We start from the raw sequence: 21,186 nt of genomic DNA, 5'->3' as shown, positions 1-21,186 counted from the left end.
TCCAGTTACAGCAGTGCAAGTAAACAAACAATAAATATAAGAAGAGTGAGAAAATAAATATTCATTTTAGGACCAGGGGTAAAGGGATCAATAACAATTTACAACTTGTAATTCACAGTTTGATGATTTAAAGTCTCACACACAACCCCTGGAAAGGAGAGGGGGACATGCTGCTTCCAAATAGAGCACATTTCATTCATAATGTTGTAAATCCAAGCCCATTATGTATTCATGATCTGAATACTGGGTTGTGTGAAATCCCAGAAATAAACCTTAGACAAAGTGAATCTGTGAACCAAGGTGTAGGTCTGTTAGGTTAATTGTGGTAATCCTTTGAGTAGAGTCTGAGTGGCTGCTGTCATGTAATTAATATCCTTAGTATCCTTATTTTCTTATTATATTGTTTTATGAACTTTAATAATGAAGGTTTGTAAAGCAAGGCCACTTTTGACTCACAAACTAAGTGCTCACCCAGACTGAAAACAGGAAGTGTAGAGCTGTACAGCATATTAATAGATAGAGGAAGCCAGACAGAAAAGAGGAACTTTGCCATATAAGCAATGTTTGTGTCAAAACTGTGACGTGTAAAGTACCAAAATAATAAGTATATGAGACAGTTTATAATTCTAATGTTAGAGATCCTGCAACCGGCGTTTGGGCTGTGCAGGGGTCTCTCTCTTCCGGAAGATGATTGAATAAAAAGAAATATAAATGTTTTAACACACTATGAGTCGGTTTTCTCTGTTCTATCATGGGGACAAAAGAATCTGGGTTAATACTGCACTTACACTGGTGCATTCAAATCCACCCACAAACACATTGAAAGATGCAATGCGAGCAATGTGGATTTTTAAGACTCAAACCAATCATTAAGCAAAGACAGCAGGGATCACTTGTTTCTGTTTATTATACAGCCAGATTTACTTGTGACACACATGTGCAGCTGGCTTTATCAGCTATTTTGAATTTGTTTCAAGCACAATACATTTGTAACTTTCAGTGTTTTCCGGTCTTCCAAAAGAAGAAAAAACCTTCAACTACATGACATGCAATTGTGTTTTTGTTTTCACCTCATCATACACTTGAAGTTTTACAAATCACCACTCCTTCTGTTAATATCATTTCAGTCTCAGACAATCTAGTTTTTCTTAAAGAGATTGAATGCACTTGCGGATGGCGGTACCACACAGTGTGCGTGGACTTCCCCTGTACAGAAGGCAACTACAAATGTTGTGAATGCTAAATAAACAGAAACAAATGATCCCTGTTGTCTTTGCTTAATGACTGGTTTTAGTCTTGACCATCCACATTGCTGCCATTGCATCTTTCAATGCCAGCAATGCCAGCTATCAGTGCTCAAACCTTTTGTGTTTGTTTCCAATAAGTTGCCCACCTCGGGAAACAAAAATGTGTCTTGTCAGATGAACATATGAGACACTTTGACTCTTCAGTGCAGTGTGGAGCCTAACAAAGATCTGTTTTGTGTCCCAGCTGATCAGCAGGAGGAGAAGAGTCTGACGGAGCAGCAGAGGAACATTTTCAGCTACTTGGACTCAGCTCAGCCACTACAGAGAAAACAATGAGCTCAACACAGAAGGTGACAGAGCAGGGCGATATAAGTATTTATCACGATATACATTTGAAAATTTGTGTTAACGATGTAGCTGACGATATAATTGACACTAGACAAAATACTTTACAACTCCACAAAAACCACAGTAATAACGACGGCCTGCTAGCATGCTCTACCACAAATAGTGCTTTGTTGTGTATCTGACGGACGAAAGCTAAACCAGTTCCACACCACTGAAGTTGCTGCATTTTTACAAACCAATTCTGGTTCATCCATTTCATTCAACGATCCGCTTTCACCCTTCTCATTCTCCGTCGCCGCCATGTTTTTTCCTCCATGTGATTGTATTTGACAGAAGACGAGCAACATCTGTTGTGGAAGCTAATGGGGTTCCTTATGAATAAACAAATACACAAACATAGGATTTATTATCACTGAATAGTTATGTATAAATCTATACAAATTATAGAAATATGTAATAGGAAACAACAATATAATATAAATTATAAAATAATATAAAAGTGTGTGTGTGTCTGTGTGTATGTATGTACATCAGTGTTGGGACTAACGCGTTACTGTAACGCGTTACAGTAACTACGTTATTATTGTGGTAACGAGCACGGTAACTAGTTATTATGCCAAAACCAGGAACGTGTTACTCGTTACTGGGATTTAGATAGGCTCGTTATGCGTTACTTCGGGTGGTGGCTATCGCGGAGCTTCCACAGATTCAGTAACATTAGCAAGTGGTGGAGGCCAGCAGGTGGATGAGGGAAAGGGGAGGCAAGAGGTGAGACCCGAAGCGGCCCCCGGTCCGAGTGTCAGGTGAACTGAACTTCAGGTGAGAAGTTATGACCTGCAGTCTATCTGAGTCAGATATAAACCAAGTTTAGTTGGAGTATTTTCGTTATGCTGACTTTTTCGTACTGCGTAGTAGCTAGCATGACGGGGTTTCTATACAGCTGGGTGGGTGCTATGTTACTGATGTTGAACTTTATTTTGTTCATAAGGTTAATTATTAGAGTTGCCAACCGTCCCCTAAAAAACGGAATCGTCTCATATTCAGAGGAAATATTACGCGTTTCGTATTGAGGTGAAAAGGAACAGTTTGTCTCGGACTTCAGCTAGAATGAAAAAGACACAAAGCTAAAGTTATTCTGTGTCTTTGCTGTCAGCTGTCTCTTCTTCTCTCATTCTCTCCCCTCCCTCTCCCATTTCTACTTCAATCATGAAACTGATCAATGATCAGCTGATCGGCTATTCTCTCTTTGTTTATCGCCCACTTTGCGCCAGAAAGAAGAAACCAGTGGATGTTGCGTTAAACAACAGCACCGCGTTTGATGAGCTGTTGTTAGAATTTATTTAATATTAATTTCTAGTATCAGCTGATGTTTGCTGGAGCCACAGCTGTAAAAGCTGCTGGTCATGATGTCGGTTTGGATATGTGCTGAGAGGGAAACATGAAGATGAAACCAGGAGATGTCCTTACTGAATCATCAGAGCAGAACAGGTGATGCAGAAACAGGTTTACCTTTTAGGTTGCATGGATGAGTTGAAGGGAAGTTATGAACTGTTTCTGAGAGACAAATAACACCAGGATCCTTTTCTAAGTAGCTGACAGCTAGTAACTGTGCAGGGGCGGGTCTAGCAAAGTGTTGCCAGGGGGCCAGGTAGGGCATTAACAGGGAAAGGGGGACACAAAGAAATACTTTCTTATTCTCATTTAAAATGTCTCGCTTTTAAAAAATAATTATCTGAATCTTACAACAAACGATTGATAGATTGATGCATATATACTATCAGAATAGTGTATATCACTGTCACAACAGTGTTTGTTTTCATTCAAAGGCTTTAATGATTTTTCCTATAATGGCGGGCCGGTGTCACAATACGGCTGTGTGCAGGCAAGAGTAGGACCCAAACGCAAACTCGCAGACACAAAAAGTAAACTCAAAAAACACAGCTTTATTGCTGGCGTGGAGTGGGACACAAAAAACAATACAAAACTAAACTAAACTGGGAAAACTAAAGCACAAGGAGCCACAGGGGAAAATCACACAGCTATGAGGGAGGACGCAACACTGACAAAGAGAAACATGGGGCTTAAATACACTGTGGGATAACGAGGGGGAATGAGCCACAGGAGGAGAGCACAGCTGGGAGTAATTACACAGGACGAGACAAGGGAAGCAAAACTAGAAACATTAACATAGGACATAGACTGTGAAAGTAAAACAGGAAACACACAGACTGACTCAAGACATGTAAACTTAACAGACTGGGGAGACAGAACATAGGGACCTGAAACATGGGACAGAAAGTCACAGTAGACACAACATGAACATAACAACGTCACAGGGGAAGAGTAAAACAAAATGCAGGAACACAGGACCTCTTTCAAAATAAAATGGGAAGTATAATGAAACGCAAACATGACAACATAAGAAACACAGACATGAAACACATGAAGGACAAGGGAGACTTAACAGGGGTTGGATACACAAGGGGAATCTAATAAACAAATGAACTTAGATAACCTAATGAACAAAATAAACTCAAACTTACAACACTGGGTCAAAAGACCCAGGATCATGACAGCCGGTCTCTAGTCAAAATGCCCGGGCCGATTTTTTGTCCCAGTCCAGCCCTGTATGCAGCTCATCTGCAGTCTGGTGTTACCTACATCTTCCTATTCAGAAGGCAGAATTTCTGAGCTCTGAGTACAATCAAAGCACCACGACTGCAGTTTTTGTGTTGGATGTAAAAAGCGCACATGACGCTGTGACGTAGGCTTGAATCATGGCCGCGGTCAACGACGGTCCAGGGGTGGGATTTCTCTCGTGGAAATATGCACATTATCTTTTCCTTTCTATTGGTAGGTGGCACAGTGCACTTGTGGCAAGTAAGCAAGCTAGAAGACTGGAACTCTCGCTGGGTATCCAGTTACGGAATCACCACATTAACAAGAGAAGTCTGAGTAAAACCAAAGTTACTTTCCTTAGTAAGTAGTTACTTTGAAAGTAACGAGTAACTTGAACTGAGTTACTTTTGATAGAAGTAACTAGTAATGTAACTAAGTTACTAATTTAAAGTAACTTACCCAACACTGGTGTACATACAATCAGGAGGGATGGGCATGATTTTAGTGTTTGAACAGTCATGAATTATTTTTAGCACCAGGTTGGATGTAATGTGTTACTATTACCAGCAGGTGGGGATAAGAGACCTTTAAGGTGTTTGGTGCCACACTCCACCTTCAGGTTTAAGATAAGATAAGATAACCTTTATTAGTCCCACACGTGGGAAATTTGTTTTGTCACAGCAGGAAGGACAATTAGAATAAAATAGAATAAGAATAAATACAGTACACAACTGTACAGAATAGAATAAAAATAAAAATAGAATACTATATACAGTAGAATAAAATAGAATAAAATATACAATAGGATAAAAATAGAATACAAATGCTATATACAACAGAGTGAAAAATACAACGGCTGCCAGAAAGATTATTGCACATTTGTGTTATTGCACATTTGTGGATGTGTGTGTTTGATCAGTTAAACTCTTTGTTGTGGAGTCTGACAGCAGTGGGGAGGAAAGACCTGCGAAATCTCTCTGTCCCACACCGTGGGTGCCGCAGTCTCCCACTGAAGGAGCTACTCAGTGCTGTCACAGTCTCATGCATGGGGTGGGAGATGTTGTCCAACAGGGATGACAGCTTAGCCACCATTCTCCTGTCACTCACCACCTCCACTGGGTCCAGAGGGCATCCTAGAACAGAGCTGGCCCTGCGGATCAGCCTGTTCAGTCTCTTCCTGTCCCCAGTAGAGATGCTGCCGCCCCAGCAGACCACACCATAAAAGATGGCTGAGGCCACCACAGAGTCATAGAAGGTCTTCAGGAGTGGGCCCTCCACTCCAAACGACCTGAGTCTCCGCAGCAGGTACAGCCTGCTCTGCCCTTTCCTGTAGAGGGCGTCTAATTTATGAGTCCAGTCCAGTTTGCTGTTCAGATGAACACCAAGGTACCTGTAGCTGTCCACAGTCTCAATGTCCATACCTTGGATGTTCAGTGGTTGCAGTGGAGGATGTTTGTGCCTGCGGAAGTCTACCACCAGCTCCTTGGTTTTACTGGCATTGATCTGGAGGTAGTTCAGCTGGCACCAGTCCACAAAGTCCTGAGTCAGTCCTCTGTACTCCTTGTCGTCCCCATCAATGATGAGGCCGACTATAGCAGAGTCATCAGAGAACTTCTGCAGGAAGCACTGGGTGGAGTTGTGGGAGAAGTCTGCAATGTAGATGGTGAAACTAGTGTTAATGGAGGGAGTTTGAAGGTTGAGGTTGTTCCACGACTGCATTTCACTCACTGCCTCTGTTTGTATCTCTGTCACTGCAGGACCAACATGGACCAAGAAGTCAGCGCTCTCAGGAGGCCGACAAACCTCACAGAAGAAAGAGAAAGAAAACATACAGCTGTGACGAGTGTGGGAAGGATTTTGCTGTGAAGGCTAAACTAAAACAGCATCAGGTCATCCACACTGGAGAGAGACCGTTCAGCTGTGACTTGTGTGGAAAGTCTTTTTCCATGAAGGATTACCTAAAAAAACACCAACTCATCCACAGTGGAGTTAAAGCGTACAGCTGTGATCAGTGTGGAAAGTCTTTTTCCAGGAAGGATCACCTAAAACTACACCAACTCATCCACAGTGGAGTTAAAGCGTACAGCTGTGACGAGTGTGGCAGAGCTTTTACTCGCAGTAGCAGCTTACAGAGTCATCTAGTTACCCACTCTGGAATTAAGGCATACAGCTGTGACGAGTGTGGGAAGGATTTTGCTGTGAAGGCTAACCTAAAACAGCATCAGGTCATCCACACTGGAGAGAGACCGTTCAGCTGTGACTTGTGTGGAAAGTCTTTTTCCACGAAGGATTACCTAAAAAAACACCAACTCATCCACAGTGGAGTTAAAGCGTACAGCTGTGATCAGTGTGGCAGAGCTTTTACTCACAGTAGCAGCTTAAAGATTCATTTACTTATCCACTCTGGAATTAAGGCATACAGCTGTGATCAGTGTGGAAAGTCTTTTTCCAGGAAGGATCACCTAAAACAACACCAACTCATCCACAGTGGAGTTAAAACATACAGCTGTGACGAGTGTGGCAGAGCTTTTACTCGCAGTAGCCACTTACAGAGTCATCTAGTTACCCACTCTGGAATTAAGGCATACAGCTGTGACTTGTGTGGAAAGTCTTTTTCCAGGAAGGATCACCTAAAACAACACCAACTCATCCACAGTGGAGTTAAAGCGTACAGCTGTGATCAGTGTGGCAGAGCTTTTACTCACAGTAGCAGCTTAAAGAATCATTTACTTATCCACTCTGGAATTAAGGCATACAGCTGTGACGAGTGTGGGAAGGAGTTTACTGAGAAGGCTAACCTAAAACTTCATCAGGTCATCCACACTGGAGAGAGACCGTTCAGCTGTGACTTGTGTGGAAAGTCTTTTTCCTTGAAGAGTTCCCTAAAAAAACACCAACTCATCCACAGTGGAGTTAAAGCGTACAGCTGTGATCAGTGTGGCAGAGCTTTTACTCACAGTAGCAGCTTAAAGAATCATTTACTTATCCACTCTGGAATTAAGGCATACAGCTGTGACGAGTGTGGGAAGGAGTTTACTGAGAAGGCTAACCTAAAACTTCATCAGGTCATCCACACTGGAGAGAGACCGTTCAGCTGTGACTTGTGTGGAAAGTCTTTTTCCAGGAAGGGTTACCTAAAACAACACCAACTCATCCACAGTGGAGTTAAAGCGTACAGCTGTGATCAGTGTGGCAGAGCTTTTACTCACAGTAGCAGCTTACAGAGTCATCTAGTTAACCACTCTGGAATTAAGGCATACAGCTGTGACGAGTGTGGGAAGGAGTTTGCTGTAAAGGCTAAACTAAAACAGCATCAGGTCATCCACACTGGAGAGAGACCGTTCAGCTGTGACTTGTGTGGAAAGTCTTTTTCCAGGAAGGATTACCTAAAACAACACCAACTCATCCACAGTGGAGTTAAAGCGTACAGCTGTGATCAGTGTGGCAGAGCTTTTACTCACAGTGCCAGCTTACAGAGTCATCTAGTTACCCACTCTGGAATTAAGGCATACAGCTGTGACGAGTGTGGGAAGGAGTTTGCTGTAAAAGCTAAACTAAAACAGCATCAGGTCATCCACACTGGAGAGAGACCGTTCAGCTGTGGCTTGTGTGGAAAGTCTTTTTCCAGGAAGTCTCACCTAAAACAACACCAACTCATCCACAGTGGAGTTAAACCGTACAGCTGTGATCAGTGTGGCAGAGCTTTTACTCACAGTAGCAGCTTAAAGAATCATTTACTTACCCACTCTGGAATTAAGGCATACAGCTGTGACGAGTGTGGGAAGGAGTTTACTGAGAAGGCTAAACTAAAACAGCATCAGGTCATCCACACTGGAGAGAGACCGTTCAGCTGTGACTTGTGTGGAAAGTCTTTTCCTTGAAGATTTCCTAAAACAACACCAACTCATCCACAGTGGAGTTAAAGCGTACAGCTGTGATCAGTGTGGCAGAGCTTTTACTCAAAGGGGTCACTTACAGAGGCATCTAGTTATCCACTCTGGAATTAAGGCATACAGCTGTGACATCTGTGGAAAAACTTTCAGCCAGAGAGGGCACCGAAATACACACCTACGCATTCACACCAGACATGATGTGTACTGCTGTGAACAATGTAGCAAAGAGTTTACAACAGACGAAAAGTTACAACGACACATGTTTACCCACACTGAGGGAAGACCTTATAAATGTGACCTGTGTGAGAAGACTTTTAAAACTCCACATTACCTGAGACGACACCAACAGATCCACACCAGAAAGAGACTCTACAAGTGCAGTTACTGTGAGGTATGTATTTATATTTTTATCATTTTAGCCTGACTGTGTGGAACAACTCTGCTCATTAAATTGTGTTAGCATGTTAGCAATTCTACTGCATGGAAAAGCAGCTCTGAGTGATAATTCAGATTTTCATTTCAGTTATAATTTTATTATTACTGTAGTGTTATGGTGGTAGTATTGTAGTTATTGCAGCCCAGTAAACTGAGTGTGTTAACTGAAACAGTAAAATGTAATTGGACGTCTGCAGAGATGCTCTTTATTTCAGGCGACGTTCAGGATAAAAGTGTTGAAGGACTGACTTACACTGTCTTTGTGTCTTTGTTTAGAAGCAAAGCGACACAGAAGGATCCAGTTCTCAACCCTGTCATCACTGTGGTGGTGGGAAAGACTTTCGTTGTGACCTCTGTGGAAAAACTTTCAGTTGCCAAGCTGACCTAAAAACACATCAACATAGACACACTGGAGACAAACTGAAATACTGCAAAGAATGTGGGAGAAGCTTCACCACATCACGTGACTTAAAACGACATGAACTGATTCACAGTGGGGTTAAAAAGCACCTCTGTGATCAGTGTGGGTCATCCTTCACCACTGCAGGTGACCTTAAAACACACAAACGAGTCCACACAGGAGAGAAACCACACAAGCACACACAAGCACACAAACATCAGCGTGATCACTCAGGGCTGAAATCACTCCCATCACTGGATCACAGTGAATCTGAAGAGACAGAAAGATCCTCTGGTTTCAGAGTCAGACTCAAAAAGCTTGAGATCAGGCTCCACAGAGTTCAGATAGAATCATTTAAACTTGTGTTGAACTGAACTGGTTGCTGGGCTGAACTTCTACATAATACAGATGCACATGGGATCTTATTTTCTGTCATTTTACTGAGTCAGTTTTGTCCTTTTTTCTCTGTCCTGGTTTTGCTCGTCTGTAAATAATTGAAACTCAGTCAAATAGTTCATTGTTCTCCAGCAAAACGTTTTGGAAACTCATGTTTAACCTTTAAAACTCTGACATGCTTTAGCACACAAGGCTTCATCGGGGAGTTCACTCATGATTGGACCATGAAAATAAAGGTTTTTAGTTCTTTCAAAGAGAGTCTTGGAGGTGTTTGATGTTTTTGTTTTTTTCTGAAACCACCTGAAAGAAAAACTATTTTTCCTGCTTTATGTAGTGTGGAAGTTGTTAATGTTTCTTTCATCTGTGATGTTCTTGAATGTGTTCACATGAAGCTGGTACAAATAAACTGTTCTTTTAGCTTTAGCTCCTAATTTATTCATTATTTATGGATGTAGCACAGCAGCAGTTTCTTGATTAACACATGGAGGGCTCAGGATCTGATGGTAAATAATGTTTTGTGTCCTTGTACACATCATACAGCTCAGCTCTTCCACAGATGTCAGGTTTACACAGTGGGATGGTTTGTAAGAACGCAGCTCTCCTGTGGATAAATCCTTACTCTTAGCCTCAGGACCTCACACAGTCCCAGCAGGTTTGGTCAGAAGATTTATCCCTTATACCAAAACGTCACAGAGTCTCCTTTGCTGTGCTGTTTTCACAAAGAAACGTAAACTGAAGACCTGCACTTACAATGCTTTAGTTAGTTTAGCAGATTCAGTGTCTCCATGATTGAATCTGCTGTTTTTGTCCTGCTGTTGGTAGCAAGCTGGTTAATGCTGAAATGAACTGGCTGCATGCATCTCTGAATGTAAATTGGTGCACTATTAATAGATCACTCTGGAATGGTATCATCACCCTAATTTGTCCACTTAGTAAATCTCACTCATGGCCAAGAAATTGAAATAAATCTTGTTTCCCTGCTGGATAGTGATCCACTGTAACTCTGCTCCTCCTTCCTCTTTAGGATTTCTGTGACTGAAGTAAAATTCCCTCCATCCATCACTTATCCCAGCTAACCCAAAGTGAAATAAAGTTTTGCCCATCTTAAAAAAGCATTACAATAATGGGCATTACCAATGCAAACTGAATAATACAGAAGATGAAAGAATAGACTTTGATCAGTTAATAAAGCTCATGATGTTGATTCATTGTGGCTGCTACACAGACACTTCTGGATCACTTCTCTCAGTTAGGAACCTTCCTCACCAAAACTGACTGTTGGACCACACCCCTGGTTTCATGAGAAATTGTTTCAGCCACGATTTCTCTTCCTGTATTTCAGAGTAAAGACTGAAGTCACAAATGGAAACATGTTTAAAAAACGCAATGTGAGAGAGACGTTGAGGTCCTTAGAAGTTACCCTGGGTTTTTCTGTCACCCTGCTAGATGTTACACACCTTGTTATTGGACTGATTTCTACTGCTGGACTGCTCCTGGGGAGAGTAACAATACTCTGACTAATTAGTTACCTTTCACACCTGTGGGGGTATTTATTTTTGTGCTTGCAGCGCTGTGAGCCAGAACAGCGAGAGAAAAATCTGCAAACGCAACGAGCCGAATGCTTAAGTGAATCTCAGCAGCTGCACATGTGCTATGCTGATTTAGAGGATATCTTTGCTCTGGATTTATATTTACACTTTTTCATTTCTATATGATTCTTCTTGCATCTAAACAAAGATGATTCAATTTGCTAAATTTTGATGGCTCTTCGTGCTCGGGTGTAAATGAGACGTAATATTTGCTCTTGGTTTGGTTCTCCTGTACAGAACCTTGCACTAAAAACATTATTTGTAGTTGTTATTCTTAGTTGTTCTGCTGCCTAAATACCACAGGGTCTAATTATGAAGTTACTGAGCTGCACATACTTTACGACCTGCTTAAGTTCGAGGTCACAGCGTCTGTAGAGCAGCTGGAACATAATGAAGTCTACAAGGTTAAAGTTTTCTCTTTGCTTGTTGTTCTTCCTGCTGCTTGTTTTGATGGATCTGAGAGTTTTTCTTTTTATTAGTGTTATTATAATTATCATTATTATTTTACTCTCTAGACGCTTTAAAATAGTGTTTGTGTTTTGAAAAAAGTGATTTATGAATTGAACAGAAACATATGTGCTTCTGAAAATGGCCCAAAGGCACAGAGACAAACTCAAAGGATGCAACCTGTAACTTTGTCTTCCTTCATGTCAGTACCATCATCGATTATTTATATAAAATGCATATAGCAACAGTAACACTTTAGTTTGGATTTTATGATTTCTGTAACTGGAAAATATTATTTTGTTTAAAGACAAAAGTGACCACATAGTTGCAACATTAAAGTGAATTATTAATTAATTAGCATTAAGTACATTTGTTGCTTAAGATTTTGCACTATAACTTAAGTAGGATTATAACTTTTAAGGAAGGAAAGATTTCAGATATTTAGTTCACTGTTTCAGTTATTTTATATGAAATGAGATAATCAGACTAAAATTTACATTTGTCAAATATGATGCTCTAAATCAAGTAAAAGTTGGAAAAATATTTTTTTTTAAATCCTTTTTGAAAATAAATGATGTAGTTTTAAATCTCACAACAACTCTTCACAAAATGTAACTGACTGCACAGCATGGGGCTGGAGGAGACGCACCAGCTACATCAGGAAGGAGATGAAAAAGCATGTGAAGTGGTTGAGACTCGTGCAGCAAACATGAGACTCCTCCCACCAAACATATTTGAGTTGTCCTGCGGGATGGGCCCGGCTCACTGGTTCAAACGATGCCGAGGTGATAATCGTAATAATAACAAGTTCAAATGGATAACGCTCTTTAGTTGTTCTTGTATAATTTGGAGCTCTGAGCTGTTTATTATATAGACTGATAGCAAAGTCTGCATAAAAACAGAATAAGAAAATTAATTTAATTTGAGCAACTACTGAATGATGGCTGTGAACTTGAAGTGAACTCATTTATAATATTGCTTTTTGTATATTAAAATAACCTGCTGACTTATGATGTTTAAAACTTGCACTGTGATATACACAACATGTTTATAGTATTAACATTGTCAGCTCTTACTCCAAGATGGGTTTTTTTGTATTTACTGACTGACAGTCAGTGGAAGAGTCTGAAAGTTAACAAACTTTAGTGTTTCCCGTTTTATTTGGTAAAATAGCGCCACCTTGTGACATTCCTTTATACTACAGCAAGTACTACTCTGGATTCAGTGGACTGGATAGGTTCAATGTTTATGTTTAAACTTTGAACAAGTGTCTGTGTTTTTATTTCTTTTTTCTTTGCACATCTACTCCAAACTGAGACACCAACTTTTGAGTTCAGATGGCTGGTGTGGGATTGTTGGTGTGGGATTGTTGGTGTGGGATTGTTGTTGTGGGATTGTTGGTGTGGGATTGTTGTTGTGGGATGCTTTATAGGAAACAAACTTCAAATAAACTTGGGGAGAGCAGTCCCATAAATTTATTTTTTAAGGCATGACTTAAACAAAGTGACGGACTTTATGCAGGTTAGTTCAGACCCTCAAACCCATTACCTGAACCCTTGAGTTAGGGTCCTAAAGTAGGAGACCGTGCGAGGCTTCAAATCTAATCAATAAAAGTTTTAAATTGATTGTGTATCTAACAGAAGGCTAGTGTTGTGTAATGAAGATGAAGTAATGTGGTTTTGTTAAAAAGTGGGGAAGCTGAGTTTAAAAATTTAGGGACTAATTTCTTCATACAAGCTGCTTCCTGCATTGTTTAAGAGTTTTTAGACTCACAGCAAGTAAAAAACAGTATTGTAAGTTCTGCTAGATCAAATAAGACGTTCAGATTTCTGTGTTTGTGTTGGTGCTGAAACTGGTTCCATTTTAATCAGTCACAGGACATATTAAGTCATCTCCAAGAAGACAGGCTACAGGAAATATTCCCCATAGACTCCAGACCACAAAAACTAAGTGGTTTCCTTCCAAGACATCAATGTCACAACAGCTACACAAACCTCGGTCAATACAAACAACACAAACTGACCTAAATTCATTGGTCCTCACTAGTTGGTTTAAATAAACTCAGTAAAAACTAAGTAATGGCAGCTTTTTGTATTCTCCTAAAATCTCTTCATCGTGTGCAGAATATTATAAGACCCTGCGTATATCAGCAAATACCAGCAAACTTTCATTCTAGAAACAGGAACACAAAAACCAAAAGGTACAAACACATCACCTTCTTCCATATAAGCACCGCGATGCTCTTAGTGGTTCGTTAGTTGAATGTGAAGTTGTTTCTGATTACAAAGCTCTTGGTACTGTGTGGGACTTCCTCTGAGATGAACACAGGAAGTGTTTAAACCTACTTTCACCTCACAATTTCATTTTGAATGAGACAACGTCACAACCCAACAGACAATCTCACTTTAAAGTGGTGTGACTGACTTGGCTGATTAGTGAACAGTGAAAACTTCTAATTGATTCACAAAAGGCCGAGTCAAAGGAGTTTCTAAGTCTCTTTTTCCCAAACCTTCTCTGCTCTCATAAGCACTTCACCAACAGTACAAATGCCTATGAAACACTTTGCTTTCACTTTAATTACAAATTAAATAGTTTATTTAATGCTTGGATTCAACAAAAATGAATCAACCATTAATTTCACCTGACCCTGAACTTTTGCAAGTCGAAAAAAGCATTTTTTTATGTTTTCCTGTAGATCATGGCTTCCTCTTGGACCCTTTCAGGTGGAACTCTTTCTATCCAAGTGACTTTTCTCAGACTTCCAGAAAGTAGTCAGAGCGTCCTCGTGCAATCAAAACAACCCTATATTTCACAAAATAGGTCCTTTTGAACAGCCGTTCAGTTCAGCTTCTCCCAAATCAAACCTGAGTCATCAGTCTAATTCAAACTGTGTGTGACAAGTGCTTGATCACATGTGTAATTATTATCAGGTGTAATTTTGATAAGTAATGCAAGTTAGAGTACTACAGTCATACTAACCTGACATGAGTCAGCACTTAAACTGCGTATGTTGATACATACTCTATATTACCAAAAGTATTTGCTCAACTGTCTTCACACACATATAAAACTGAGGGACATCCCATTCTTAATCCACAAGGTTTGATATGATGTCAGTCCAGCGTTTGTAGCTAACTCTTCTGGGACGGCTTTCCACAAGGTTTAGGAGAGTTTATGGGACTTTTTAAACATTCTTCCAGACACATATATGTGAGGTCAGACAGCGATGTTGGACGAGAAAGCCTGATTTGACTGGCTGAGTTTCTGTCTTTCCCAGTTACTTCAGGTTTGTTATAATACCACAAGCAGTTGAGGGTTGAATTTTTAGTAGCAAATCACTGAGATCCTGAGAACAGCACACTCTTTCACAAATGTTTGTAAAAGCAGATGCTGGACTTTAAACACCTGTGATTGGAACACCGGATTTGAATACCTTTGGTAATATAGTTTGTATGTGAGAGTATGTTACTTTGTCTGAACCAGCTTATCCCTTATTATGTTTTACAAACAGTGAGCATAGAAGTCTGTCAAAACAAGTCACTTAATCTGCTGTGTAACCTACAGTTAATGTGGGATCTGAAAGCTTGGACAATCTAAGTTAGGTTTTAGTGGTTAAGTTAGGTTTGGGGGGTTTAATTTATTAAACCCCCCAAAATCTGACTGTCCAGAGTTGGGACCAGGAAGCATTGTTGCAATCTTACACGCCTCTCTGCAGCTTCTCTCCTCCTGCTACCCCCCCAAAAACCCATCTCCATTGAGACTGTGTCAGCTCCCAAACAGACAAAAAACAAACTAAAACCAGCAACAAACAATTTAAACATAAAAATCAAAAAAGAAAGAACAATACAGTATCCACATCTGAACCAAAGAGTAAAACAGTGAAATGTGGATTATTAAATATTAGGTCTCTCTCCTCCAAGTCTCTGTTAGTACATGACTTAATAATTGATCAACAAATCGATTTACTCTGCCTTACAGAAACCTGGTTGCAGCAGGATGATTATGTTAGTTTAAATGAATCAACACCCCGAGTCATTCTAACTACCAGAAACCTCGAAGCACAGGCCGAGGGGGTGTGTGCAGCAATTTTCACACCAGTCTATTAATTAACGAAAGACCAAGACAGACTTTTAATTCATTTGAAAGCCTGATGCTTAGCCTCGTCCACCCCAGCTGTAAAACTCAGAAACCAGTCTTACTTGTTATCATCTATCGTCCACCTGGGCCTTACACAGAGTTTCTCTCTGATTTCTCAGACTTTTATCTGATTTAGTGCTCAGCTCAGATAAAATAATTATTGTGGGTGATTTTAACATCCATGTAGATGCTAAAATGACAGCCTCAACATCGCATTTAATCTGTTATTAGACTCAATTGGCTTCTCTCAAAATGTAAAAGAACCCACCCACCACTTTAATCACACTCTAGATCTTGTTTTAACATATGGCATAGAAACTGAACATTTAACAGTGTTTCCTGAAAACCCTCTGCTGTCTGATCATTTCCTGATAACATTTACATTTGCAATGATTGATTACACAGCAGTGGAGAGTAGACTTTATCAAAGTAGATGTCTTTCTGAAAGTGCTGTAACTAAGTTTAAGAATATAATCCACCCACTGTTATCATCTTCAATGCCCTGTGCCAACATAGAGCAGAGCAGCTATCTGAACGCTACTCCAACAGAGGTTGATTATCTTGTTAATAATTTTACCTCCTCACTACGTACGACTCTGGATACTGTAGCTCCTGTGAAAACTAAGGTCTCAAATCCAAAGTACCTGACTCCGTGGTATAATTCTCAAACACGTAGCCTAAAGCAGATAACTCGTAAGCTGGAGAGGAAATGGCGTGTCACAAATTTAGAGGATCATCATTTAGCCTGGAGAAATAGTTTGCTGCTTTATAAGAAAGCCCTCCACAAAGCCAGAACATCTGACTATTCGTCACTGATTGAAGAAAATAAGAACAACCCCAGGTTTCTCTTCAGCACTGTAGCCAGGCTGACAAAAAGTCAGAGCTCTACTGAGCCAACCATCCCTTTAACGTTAACTAGTAATGACTTCATGAACTTCTTCACAAATAAAATTTTTATCAAATTTAGAGAAAAAATTACCAATAATCATCCCACAGATGTAATATTATCTACAGCTACTTTTAGTACCATTGATGTTAAGTTAGACTCTTTTTCTCCAATCGATCTTTCTGAGTTAACTTCAATAATTACTTCCTCCAAACCATCAACGTGTCTTTTAGACCCCATTCCTACAAAACTGCTCAAAGAAGTCCTGCCATTAATTAATTCTTCAATCTTAAATATGATCAATCTATCTCTAATAATCGGCTATGTACCACAGGCCTTCAAGCTGGCTGTAGTTAAACCCTTACTTAAAAAGCCATCTCTAGACCCAGCTGTCTTAGCTAATTACAGGCCAATCTCCAACCTTCCTTTCATATCAAAAATCCTTGAAAGAGTAGTTGTCAAACAGCTAACAGATCATCTGCAGAGGAATGGCTTATTTGAAGAGTTTCAGTCAGGTTTCAGAGCTCATCACAGCACAGAAAGAGCTTTAGTGAAGGTTACAAATGATCTTCTTATGGCCTCTGACAGTGGACTCATCTCTGTGCTTGTCCTGCTAGACCTTAGTGCAGCGTTCGATACTGTCGACCATAACATCCTATTAGAGCGATTGGAACATGCTGTAGGTATTACAGGTACTGCGCTGCAGTGGTTTGTATCATATCTATCTAATAGACTCCAATTTGTTCAAGTAAATGGAGAGTCCTCTTCACACACTAAGGTCAATTATGGTGTTCCACAGGGTTCAGTGCTAGGACCAATTCTATTTACATTATACATGCTTCCCATAGGCAGCATCATTAGAAGACATAGCATAAATTTTCACTGATGTCCTAAAAACTCGCTGAAAAGTCTTCAGTTAATCCAAAATGCTGCAGCAAGAGTCCTGACAGGGACTAGGAAGAGAGAGCATATTTCTCCTGTTTTGGCTTCCCTTCATTGGCTTCCTGTTAAATCCAGAATTGAATTCAAAATCCTGCTCCTCACTTACAAGGTCTTAAATAATCAGGCCCCATCTTATCTTAATGACCTTGTAGTACCATATCACCCTATTAGAGCAGTTCGCTCTCGCTCTGCAGGCCTACTTGTTGTTCCTAGAGTATTTAAAAGTAGGATGGGAGGGAGAGCCTTCAGTTTTCAGGCCCCTCTTCTGTGGAACCAGCTTCCAGTTTGGATTCGGGAGACAGACACTATCTCTACTTTTAAGATTAGGCTTAAAACTTTCCTTTTTGCTAAAGCATATAGTTAGGGCTGGACCAGGTGACCCTGAATCCTCCCTTAGTTATGCTGCAATAGACGTAGGCTGCCGGGGATTCCCATGATGCATTGAGTTTTTCCTTTCCAGTCACCTTCTCACTCACTATGTGTTAATAGACCTCTCTGCATCGAATCATATCTGTTATTAATCTCTGTCTCTCGTCCACAGCATGTCTTTCATCCTGTTTTCCTTCTCTCACCCCAACCGGTCGCAGCAGATGGCCCCGCCCCTCCCTGAGCCTGGTTCTGCCGGAGGTTTCTTCCTGTTAAAAGGGAGTTTTTCCTTCCCACTGTCGCCAAAGTGCTTGCTCATAGGGGGTCACATGATATGATTGTTGGGTTTTTCTCTGTATTTATTATTGTGCGATCTACTGTACAATATAAAGCGCCTTGAGCCGACTTTTGTTGTGTTTTGGCGCTATATAAATAAAATTGAATTGAATTGAATTGGTCTAGCATGGCACAGTTAGAGAACACATTTAAAACAAGACAACAAAATAGTTTTCCATGTTATTAAGATTAAGAACTATATTTTATGTATGAGAGAAGAAGAAATACTTCGGGTAAAGCAGTTTGGATAAAACTTATGTCTAAACATGGGGGGAGGGGGGGGGGGGCAAACAAACAAACCAAAAAAAAACAGTTTTTCCCTTTGAAGCCAAGTTTCTAGAGAAGCTTTGAAGGAACGATTTCATCCAGTTTTGTCCATTATTAAAAAGTACATTTATTTGCCAATCATTCAACATCACCACTTGTGTATAACTGATTTTATTCCCTTTGTGTCCAGGCTGAGATTCCAGGTGTCTCCCTCAGATCATTTTCTCTAAATCAGAAGCATCAGATTTGTGGAGACGCTCTGCCTACCAGACACAGCTCAGGGCAAAAAAACACAATATACAGGTCTGTATCATTTAGTGTCTGTGTTTAAATGTATAAATGATCAAGTGTGATCAAACTTACGTCTGAAAAATGACATTAAATGTAAAACATTAAGTATTTAATTTTTGTTACATTTTAAAAGGTTCAAACCTCAAAGACATGAAGTTTACAGTCATATTTGATCAAGGAAATCAACAATCTTCACATTTCAGAAACTGGAACCAGCTTTAAATGTGACTAAAATAATGATAAAACAATCAATTCTCTGATCATTGACTAACTGATGAATCACTGCAACTCCAATATATTGTTGCATTTGACAACCCACTACAGCAACTACAGAATAAAACCACTAACCAGACTGATGACACATTTCAAACATGCTGAATATGAAGAGTAGTATCATTTAAACTCACATGATTGTCAGCCATAAGAACAAATTCAGATTTATATTGATGTAAGGTATATAAATGTAAGTACAGTTTGAATCAGTGCAATATTATTTTCACACATCAATGGACCACTGAACTTCTCAGCTTCTAAAATGTAAAGCCTCATTTAGAAACTACACAAGTACATATAATGGTCAGGGATCAACATGAACCTGTCTTCTCTATTTGACTTTAATCAACTCTGCAGTGTATCCGACTCCCAAAAAACAAAGTCCAGCATAGAGCGGCTGAGTGAATGTGGTCTGGACTCTGTGGAGGAGAGTCATGGTTTCAGAGACGCTGTAGAAAGACAGAATACCTGCTCTGTGATCCAGGTACACTCCTACTCTGGAGGACCGAGGACCTGAGAGGTCAGTTAGAATATTGTTATGAAAAAATTTATAACTGTTTGTGTCACAATATAATGCCCAAGATTTCATATTGTATCCAAATAAACAATTATTTGAGCTCCCTGCTCTCCTGATATTTTTGTATGCAACTGCTACAAATACTCCTTCATCTTTCCACTCCACCTCCCAGTAACAACGTCCAGTCAGACTCTCTTTACTCAGGACCTGAGAATATACAGTGAATCTGTCTGGATGATCAGAATAAGACTGTTGTTGTTTCATTCTTGTTACTTTTCTGTTCCCATCAGATAATAACAGATATTTGTTTGCTGTGTTTGGATCCAGTGTGATTTCACGTGAATATTTTAAGAATCCAGCTCTGGTCTTTGGCTCTGGTGGTGACAGTAAAACATCCACTTCAGTGACTGTCAGTGAGATGTTTGTCCATTCCTCTCTCAGAATGTCCTGTAGTTTATCTCTGGTCTCTGACACAGCTGCTGTCACATCCTCAAAGTACCTCAGAGGACGAATATTGATGCTGGATGAGTGTGTAGACTCACTGAGTGATGACAGTGAGGGGTAGTTGTGTAGAAACTGGTTGTGATCCTCTGTGTGTGAGAGCTGCTCCAGCTCGCCGTCTTTCCTCTTCAGCTCAGCGATCTCCTGCTCCAGCTTCTCCTGAAGCTTTTTGACTCGACTCACTTCAGTTTCCTGCTGGGATCTGACCTGCTGCTTCACATCAGAGCTTCTTTTCTGGATGAGACGGATCAGCTCAGTGAACATCTTCTCACTGTCCTCCACTGCTTTATCAGCAGAGCCATTGATGGCCTCCACCTCCTGTTGAAGCAGCTTCACATCTTTCTCTCGCTCCTGGATTCTCTGCTGGATGTTTAGTCGTCTCACCTCGAGCTCCTTCTGCTTCTCAGTCCTTTCTGCTGCAGCTGGGACTGTTTCATGGCCTTTATGTGCATCTGTTTTGCAGAGATAACAGATACTCTGCTGATCAGTACGACAGAAAATCTTCATCACCTCATCATGACGAGAGCAGATGTTCTCCTGGAGCTTCTTGGAGGGGGCCACCAGCTTGTGTTTCTTTAATGGAGCTGCATCATAGTGAGGTTGGAGGTGTTTCTCACAATAAGAAATTAAACAGACTAAACAGGACTTGATGGCTTTCAGCTTTCTCCCAGTGCAGACATCACAGGCCACATCTTCAGGTCCAGCATAGCAGTGATCAGCTGGAGCAGCTTGGAGTCCACTCTTCTTCAGCTGCTCCACTAAAGCTGCTAACATGACATTTTTCTCCAGGACAGGCCTCGGTGTGAAAGTCTTCCTGCACTGAGGGCAGCTGTGGATTCCCTTCCTGTCCTCTTCATCCCAGAAACTTTTAATACAGTTCATGCAGTAGCTGTGTCCACAGGGAATAGTCACCGGATCCTTCAGTAGATCCAAACAGATGGAACAAGAGAAGGTTTCTCGGTCCAGCTGAACTCCTTTCTGTGCCATTTCTCCTCTCAGTGTCAGTGACTGTGTGAGTTTCTCTTCCTTATAACGGAAACTAGTCTGAGCTCTGATCTCAACAACATGTGTTTCTGCAGTGAATGGAGCCTGTCAGCTCTTACACGTCACCACATGTTGGTTACACCCATCTTCAAAGTGCAGATCTGAAGGGGAGGGAACGAGGAAACACGAGGACAGAGAGGAGGTGCTGTGTTTAAGAGCAGGAAGAAGAGGGAGGGTTATCAGGCTGTGCTTCACTCCAGGAAGAGGAGCATTTTGAGAGCGACACTGTGCATTTAACTCTTTTTTATTTAC

General features: G+C 40.6%; 2 protein-coding genes across 2 annotated transcripts; one reads left to right on the top strand and one right to left on the bottom strand.

Annotated features, from left to right (window-relative positions):
• The first annotated feature begins 4,372 nt into the window (after positions 1 to 4,372).
• On the top strand, positions 4,373 to 8,365 carry LOC120433770 (zinc finger protein 729-like). The gene is made up of 2 exons (XM_039600635.1): positions 4,373 to 4,399; positions 6,251 to 8,365. The coding sequence occupies exons 1-2, from the start codon at positions 4,373 to 4,375 to the stop codon at positions 8,093 to 8,095; spliced, it is 1,872 nt and encodes a 623-aa protein (XP_039456569.1). The 3' UTR covers positions 8,096 to 8,365.
• A 10,328-nt stretch (positions 8,366 to 18,693) lies between these two features.
• LOC120438163 (tripartite motif-containing protein 16-like) lies at positions 18,694 to 20,980 on the bottom strand. Its single transcript, XM_039608596.1, has one exon. It carries the CDS (start codon positions 20,875 to 20,877, stop codon positions 19,204 to 19,206), a length of 1,674 nt encoding a protein of 557 aa, XP_039464530.1. The 5' UTR covers positions 20,878 to 20,980; the 3' UTR covers positions 18,694 to 19,203.
• Positions 20,981 to 21,186: the final 206 nt, after the last annotated feature.

The sequence above is a fragment of the Oreochromis aureus genome, linkage group 3 (genome assembly GCF_013358895.1).
Source record: "Oreochromis aureus strain Israel breed Guangdong linkage group 3, ZZ_aureus, whole genome shotgun sequence".
In the NCBI taxonomy this organism is placed as follows: domain Eukaryota; kingdom Metazoa; phylum Chordata; class Actinopteri; order Cichliformes; family Cichlidae; genus Oreochromis; species Oreochromis aureus.
This window is presented reverse-complemented; position numbering and strand designations above follow the sequence as displayed.